At 48.4% G+C, this 8,564-nt stretch overlaps 1 protein-coding gene across 1 annotated transcript; it reads right to left on the bottom strand.

The window, feature by feature from the left end:
* Positions 1-6,610: 6,610 nt before the first annotated feature.
* Positions 6,611-7,639, bottom strand: LOC123058780 (elicitor-responsive protein 1-like). The gene is made up of 3 exons (XM_044481463.1): positions 7,438-7,639; positions 7,025-7,346; positions 6,611-6,905 (listed from the first exon to the last, which is right to left on the bottom strand). The coding sequence occupies exons 1-3, from the start codon at positions 7,502-7,504 to the stop codon at positions 6,686-6,688; spliced, it is 609 nt and encodes a 202-aa protein (XP_044337398.1). The 5' UTR covers positions 7,505-7,639; the 3' UTR covers positions 6,611-6,685.
* Between the last annotated feature and the right edge of the window lie 925 nt (positions 7,640-8,564).

Raw genomic sequence — 8,564 nt, 5'->3', positions numbered from 1 at the left:
TGGCACAAATGCTTGTAGCAAATTTGTTCGGTGTAAACAGAGAAACTGAACCGAATATTTGGTTAACCGAATTTTCAGTTAGTTATTTTGGGCTATCATTTTTTGGTTTTTGGTTTTGCTAACCGAATTTGTGAAATAACCGAATGATAGAAACCGAATTTTCGGTTTATACCGAATGCCCAGCCCTACCCACATGCAATAGTATCTCAGATCATTGACCATGCATCGCATGCCAAACTCCTTTGTTTGAATCTTATTATCCTCATGACCATGCATGAAAACGTACATGCTAGCCATTAACTTCGCTTAGTCGTCAAGCCACGAGGTAATATCACCGAGAGTCATATAACTTGCGCTTAATGTTTAATTTGATTATAGAACTTATAAAATACAAAATTGTGGTCACATAACTTTCATTTCGTGCAAATACGGTCACTTTGTCTGTATCCGGACATATTCTGTACTTGCTTGGCATGCGAGCGGTGCCATGGCCCACTGTCGGTGACAAACAAATTGGTGCAACATGTGTACGTGTCTTTTCGCAGAAACACTCCTCGCTATATATTTAAATACACAGCAGCCGTCATCAGCACGTTCGGGTCGCACTTGTCAGCATGTTGTGGGTGTGAGAAATGAGATATAAAAAGGGCGCAGTAGGGGTTCAAATTCGCATCTTCATATACGCGCCCGCATTAGCGAACCACTCTACCAAGCACATTTTCATCTCTATATGGATATACATTTACTCTTATTCCGAATGCACATTTTTTCGTGATTCCATTTACCCTTGTTCGGCCAAAATATAGGTTTCTGAAAAATCTTTTCTTGACAGAAATTTTCAAATGAAATTCGAGAAAAAATGCGCCAAAATGTATAATATTTAACCCAAAACGTAAACAAATTTGTTCACGAGCAATATTTTTTATTCCTGTTTTTCATTTGAAGTGGCTGCAAAATCCGCTTTTCAAAATATCTCATCAATTCCGGGTTTTTCTTACCCGATATTTTGAAATAAAATTTGAATTAAATTTTTTAATGCCTAAATATATTTAGTTTAACACATTATTTTAAATAAATGCTTCATGTACAGTGGTCAACCCGACTCCTTCCTATAGGAAGTTGTGAGTCCAATTCATTGTTGCGGCACCGAGAACAATACATTAGATAATTCAATTTTTTAAATGAGCATGAATAATACAAATAAATATTTCCCAAAAGAGGGTCTGATATTGAAGCCTATATGAGAATTTAAGTTACGTCCATGTATTGTTAGACTAGTTTCTCTCATTTAATTCAAAAATTTCAGGCGTAACAATTTTTTCTATTAGTGGAAATTATGTTTGAGAAAAAATATTTGTATACTAATAGTCGTCATTGCAAAAACATAAAATTCCGTGTTTCTTTTTATGAACACAGGTAGGTACTTGTTGAAGTGGTTAGCTCATGTTCGGCCATGTTCAAAACAAATAGGTACTTGGTGTAGTGGGTTAGCTGATGTGCAGCCATGTTCAACGTCGAGAGATCAGTTCCGCCAGGCACCTTAAGAAAACTTGACACGTTGACCGAGCTGTGTTTCACCCGTCATTCACTTTACACTGGGGATTATATGTGTATAATTAAATATTTAGTAGTCCACTTTTAAGGTGAACCTGCGCTGGTGTGATGGATTTACATGCAAGTGTATTATTAGATAGTCATTGGTTCGAATCGATCAGCTGCGTCCTTTTTTATTTTATTTGAGGGCCTTTGTTCATAATTAAATAAATTTGAGGGTTCTGTGAAAAAACACATGTCGCCTTGAAGCAATATATGTCGCTGACAGTGGGCCTGTGTATGCTTGGCATGCCATGCCATTGACGGATACGCGCGCAGACTGCCGAAGTGACCGTATTTGCACCCGAACACAAGTTAGATGACTAAAAACTCGTATTTTTTAAGTTTTAGCACCAAATTATACATCGCACGCAAGTTTTATGACTACCAATAATATGGGAAACACTTAAATCCATCCGGCTGATTTCTGGAAAGAAATCAGCCGCCTCGTCTGCCTGCCACGCGTCCACGGTGAACTGCCCAGAACCATGCGTCTCTCCTTAACAAACCTTATCCTCAACTTCTTCTTCCTCCCTCTCGTACTTTCTTTTCCACACGAACGCCATGCATGGCTGCTGCTAGCTCTGTGTGACCCCTCTCCTCCTCCTGGCCGGTGTTTGTAAGACGGCCTAAGGCTTTGCTGCAAGCCTGTCGTGGGTGAGCGCAGGGCTGCTGTGAAGGCCGCCGGGGCTGAGATGTGGCGCTACCGCGTGCAAGGCGTGATTCGAGAGGGCGTCAACGTGGTCGCCAGGTTGCAGTATCATCCTTGCTGCAAGGAGTCGCAGGTGCTCCAATGGAGCGCCACCGAGCTGCACAATGCGCGATGGAGCTGCAATGGAACTCCGCCGATGCTACGACGAAACACTCGTTGGACTGCCAAAATATCTCCGGCAATGGAGCATCACCGGCGTTGCGATGGAGCATCGTCGGGCTGCCAGGACATCGCCGGTGTGCTGCAATGAAGTATTTGTCGGACTGCCGGAACATCACCGGACGGAGCATCACCGACGCCGCGATGGAGCATCGTCGGGCTGCCGGGACATCGCCGGTGCTGCAATGAAGCATTTGCGTACTGCCGGAACATCACCAGCGCTGCAACACAGCATCACCAACGCTGCGATGGAGCATCGTCAGGCTGCCAGGACATCGCTGGTGCTGCAATGAAGCATTTGTCGGACTGCTGGAACATCACCGGCGCTGCGATGGAGCATCGTCGGGCTGCCGGGACATCGTCGGTGCTGTAATGAAGCATTTGTCGGACTGTCGAAACATCACCGACGTTGCAACGGAGCATCACCGGTGGTGCAATGGAGCATGGTCTGGCAATGGGAACACTGCCGGTGCTTCAATCGAGCATTGCCGAGCCATCGGAGCATCACCTGCGCTGCAATGGACCATATGCAGATGGCCGGAGCATCGCTGGTGCAGTAATGGAGCATCAATGGTGCTTGAAGAGGTGATCACAGTAGAGGCGTTGCTGCAACTCCGGAGCTCGTCGGCGCTGCTGCCGTGGCCAATGTATGGCAAGCTCCTCGGGCGTTTTGTTGTGAGGTTGCGAGCGACGTGGCCGCTGCAGCCTGAGGGTTGCAGCTGGTGCTCGCCGGCTAAGTGCGGCTCTGGCTAGAGTTACCTGTGTGATGGTGCGTTGCTGGCTGGGAAATGTGCAGGTTGGGATTGAAGTCATGGCGTGGTCCAGTCTCAGCGAATCCAGCGGCCCAAATCATATCGTATTGACGCAAATCAACGGTGGGTGAGGCGGCTTATTTTCCACTGACATCATCCGGATGACGCCTAGCAGGCGCCCAATTCTCAAGCCACAGAGAGACAAAGAGAAACTAGAAACGAAATTAAAGAGAAGTTTCCTCACCCTACCATTCGTTCACGCCAACGGCAATGCCTCAATTGCTCATCTTGCGAACTGTAGCTATCACGGATTGAAGCTACAAACCTAACCTACTTGTATCTCCTCTCCCCACCAATAACTCGTCTCTGAATTTTCCGTGGCTGCACGTTCGGCACACACAGTGACACAGGCCACACTCCGCGCGCGCGCACACACAGGCCACACTACAAACCACACTCCACACGCACAGCCCGAAGTGCGGCGCCGGCGATGGATGCTGGTGGAGGTGGTGCTGCTGCCGGTGGCGGTGAAGCAGCAGCTGCAGGTGGAGATGGCTCCAGGGCGGCGACGGGAGCCATCCGTGCGGTGGCGAAGGTGCACCTCGCTCTCGGCTGGGCGGCGGCGACATTCGCCCTCTGCGCCGTCACCCTCCAGCCCCAGCTGAAGCCGCAGGGAGGTCAGTGCGCGGCCACCGAGGTGGACGCGGCGACCATGCGCGCCAAGGGGCTGCTGCTGCTGCTCCCCGCCGGCGCCCAGGCAGCGGCGACCACGGTGGCCGCCTTCGCGCCGGACGCCTGGAGATGGGGGCGGCTGCACGTCGGCTGGACCTTCGCCGCCTTCACGCACGTCGTCAGCGTCTTCACCTACTTCCACCTCGAGGACGCCTTCACTGCTGCGGCCGCCGTCGCCTTCAGCGGCTGCCCCGCCCACATGTACGTGGAGACGGCCATGTTCATCGCCCACAACGTCCTGCTCTTCGTGCCCCTTTGCGTCTTCTTCGTTGTAGGCATCGCCGCACTCGTCGCCGCCGTGTGGTAGCCCTTTGATTCCTACATATATATCGATCCATCCATCCATGCCTAGCGTCTAGCGAAGCTTGTACAGTACTATACTATGTCGTCCAGCTCTCCAGTCTAAGCTACTAGCTAATGATGATCAATGTGGCACTAATTAGGGTTAATTGGTGTGCATGCTGCGTGTTGGAATGCAATGCTAGATCGATGCATGATGCATATGGTTGGATCGAGATGAGAATGAGATCGAGTTTGTACTCTTTAGAGCTAGTTATCATATGCATGCATGGAGCTTAGTTATTACATGACGTGTTTCTGTTGATTCTGTGCTAAAACTGCAGGTTGCTGTGATGTGTTTGTGGCTTGTTTCCTTCTTTATTCTCCAAGATTAGTTTGATGAAAAATGTGCGTTGTAATGTGTGGCTCAAGAAATATTTCTTATCTTCTTAAGGATCGAGTTACCAAACTCCTCAGCTTTTTGTTGCCCCAGACCTCCAAATGGTGCTGAAATGTTCAAATTAATGTTTTTACCTAAAAAAATAGCACGAAAAATATATACGCAAAATGACCGGACTTGACTCACGCGTGCAGTTAATATTAACGCAGGACAGAGGGGTGCAGTAGTTTTCATATTGCAGTGGATGCTAAGATACTAAGATGGGTGCTGCCACGTAGTACGACGTACAGTTTACAGCAAAATGGACGTCTCCTACCCAAATGCATGCAGCTAGCTAGCTAGCTACCCAAAATGTGCATTGCATGCTGCCATCTCTCACTGCCAGACCGCGAGACAGAGGCATAGGTCGGTCCAACCATCTCGCTACCGCAACGAGTTTGTGCTAGCTAGCGCTGTACATTGATCTCGATGGTCACTTACTCTTTTCGTGCTGCGGTACGCGCAGCGCAGGCAATGGAATCGATGCACATGATGCAACGCTAGCATATAGCAAGCAGCCAGAGAGTGAAGCTGAAACCGAACTAATATGGGAGTGGCGCATGTGCATAGATCCAAAAGTGCGACTTGACCCAGCAGATATGGCAACCCATCTTCATTGGCGCCATGGGTATGAGCCAACATCGGTGCATGAGGAACCCGCACCACAGAATTACTTGAGCATCTTTCTTGAGATATACGAAGATTGGTGTTGGGTTCTCAATAGGTCTAGTTTATACCGACAAGGAAAATGTGTGTTTCAAATAAGTAATTGCATAGCGTTTGTACCAACCTAACGGAAAAAAACGTAGGCATTACCATAGTCACGCGGATGCTAAACGAATATATACCCCTCACCGGTCATAGCAAAGTTCTTTTGGTCATGTTGGACAACATCTACTAGTGGAAAGGGGACATGTGCTCTGACCCAAGTAATTTTCATTGGTCGAAAACAACGACGAAATCATTGGTTTTGTCGAACATGGCGATTACAAAGTAATTGTTGTATCCAACATACATAGACGGGGGTTGAGAGATGATAATCTTTTTTTTTCAAAATGGAGGCAAAAGATTTGCCTCATTTATTAAATAAGGAGAGAACAGAGTTTAGAGTCTTTCAACACACTCACAGATACGGCATGACAATTACTTGCCCGCAAAAATATTTCCTAATTTCTTTGCACCGGTAGTCACCCAAAGCTTGGCCTCGTCGACGATGGCGGCGAGTAGGATGGTCGGTGGCGCACTCTTATGACGAAACACCCGAGCGTTTCTTTCATTCCAAATGGTCTACGAGACAAGTATGATGAGAGAGGCCAAAGCTTGCCGGTTGGGGTTACGGTTGTCGGTTCTCTTGTCCCACCATTCAAAGACGGATTCGTCCATGTGCCACTCGGACGTATCCATGTGCGCGAGACCAAGCAACTCAATGAGCGACTTCCATAGCCGAATCGTATAGCGACACTTGAAGAAAAGGTGGGCACCCGTTTCTTGTTCCCTGAATATGGGCGGCGGAGAGAACCGCGATGTGGCTGATCTTGAGGATCCAAGCGTTCCCCTTGAGGGCCTCATGAATTTTTCAGTTCTTTCTTGTCGAGGCCACAAAGATGAGAGGTGCAATATTCTTGGGTTTGCGTCCAAAAAGCCACGGGGAGTCCTAAAAGAAGATAATCTTATGTATCTAATCAACGTCGATTTGCATCTATTCATGCCATCCAACATGTTGCAACCCTGTGTCGTTAATGGGGAGGCACCGGCGACAGTAAAAGGGAAGGAGGGGTTGGAGGGGCCGGCCGCCTCGGAGAATCCAACAATGAAGAATGTATGGTGTTTCAAAAGAATCTTAATCATAAATGAATTTGGCTAAGTTAAGCTGTTCTGACTACATCTAAAGTGCTACAAAATGCAGAATACATACACTTGCAATCACATCATTCAATCATAGGCATGTGATGCGATTGGCATAGTAGCCACGCAGCATGCCACATCCAACACCACTAATTATGCACGACCGAAGGATCCTCAGACCTTCTGCTCACGAAAGGTCTGCATCCAGCCTCCAACATGTGCTCCGTCTTGTTCAACCTGGGAATGGGCATCAACCTTTGCGGCGGTGAAGGTGATGCCGATCTTGATCTCGCCGTGGTACGAGTTGTCCGCGGTGACCACCCTGTACTTGGCCGGGTTCAGCCGCGACTTGCCGCTCTCCATGCCCATGCTGATCAGGTCGGTCACATTGATCCTGCACCATATTCAAGAACGGGGTTCAGATCTTGCTTTCGTCTTTGATTTGCCACTTCAATTCAATTAGCTGCTGAAGTGCTGATGCTTCGCGGCTGGGAGTAAGAAGAATTTACTCACGTTGCTTGGCCGAGGAAGTCGTCGCTTGAGAAGTTGTCGTGGTCCATGATCCGGAGGACGAGCTTATCCTGCACGTTGGCCGCGGAGGAGTTGATCTGGAATCTCAACACCTCGTTCCAGCTCGGGTTCCTCCCCGCATCTGCATTACAGAACGCGACTGTTTCGTTCAGCAAAAATATACTTTCGTGGAGCAGGGTAGAGACGAGGAAGAGGAACCAAGAAAACAGAGCTGTGTGGAAGGGAAGCAGGGACTGGCCTCGGGCGGTGCTGCTCTTGCGCTCCTGGCTCCGATACTGCACCACCACATACGGATCGATCTTCCCTGCACATAACATGGCAAGCACAAAACTCAATCTCCGTCCACAACCGAACACAGAACGGAGCAAATGGAAGCCAAGAACACGCATGCTCACCGAGGAAATCGGTGCCGGAGAGGCCCTTGGCGTGGACCAGATGCACCTCCAGAAGGCCGCGCGCCATTTTATTTGCTCTCTCGTTCTCGCTGGAAAGCTAACCAACACTCGATCCTCTCACACAGTCCCACGGCCGGCCGGCTGCTCTGCCCTTGTGAATGAATGTCTTTCTCTCTTTCGCCTTCGTTCTCCTGTGGCTCGCGTTTGGAATCGAGGTGCCGTGACTGAGGCGCGCCGGTGTATTTATATAGTACAGGTTGGTTCCTCGGATGGGTGGCAGCTGCCGCTGTACGAGTCCATTCAAAACTCCGGAGTTGGTCGTCGCCAACGTGAGGAAGCACGCACCAGTCTAGCCGGTTTTTGGACGGGTTCAAGGCTCCTACAGTACTCGCTTCCACTCACCTTCCCTTCCCGCACGAAAACAAGCTCCGTTTCTTTCTTTTAACCCAAGTTGCCAACTAGTCCTGTGCTATACTCGTTGAGCAGGCCTCGAGACACGACAACGAGTCCTTTTTTTAGAAAGACCATCATGACTAACTTTATTAATTTAAAAGAGGAATTACATCGTCAACTAGTTTAGAAACTAGACAGCCCAGGGGCTCGTCCATCCACCTAAGAGAAGACTTATTACAAAAATTGAAGTTCGCTAGCACATGCACTGCTTGGTTACAAGAACGAGAGCAATGCTGAAATTTGACCTTCCCGGTCAAGAAGGAAATATCCACACATTCGGCGAATGTTGCTGCTGCTTCATCCCACCATCTTACTTGGCCATTACATGATTCTATGATAGTCGTGGAATCGGACTCCGCTTCAATCCTAGGGAAGCCCAATGAGTTTGCAAATGCCAGCCCATCTCTCATCGCAAGGGCCTCGGTACTAACCACATTAGCTGCTTAGGGTATAAATTTGCATTGCGCCGCAAGGAACGTACCCTTCTTGTCCCTAATTACAGCTGCTGTAGCACCCATACTTTCATCAATATAAAAAGCAGCATCAAACATTCAGCTTGACAAACCTGGGATCCGGTGTCCTCCACCTTTCTTCAGTATTACCCGTCCTTTTCTCATTGGCCTGATGGAAATTGTTTGCAATCGCCAGTATCGACATCGGCATTTAAAAGCAGG

This window comes from Triticum aestivum, chromosome 3A (assembly GCF_018294505.1).
Source record: "Triticum aestivum cultivar Chinese Spring chromosome 3A, IWGSC CS RefSeq v2.1, whole genome shotgun sequence".
Taxonomy (NCBI): domain Eukaryota; kingdom Viridiplantae; phylum Streptophyta; class Magnoliopsida; order Poales; family Poaceae; genus Triticum; species Triticum aestivum.
This window is presented reverse-complemented; position numbering and strand designations above follow the sequence as displayed.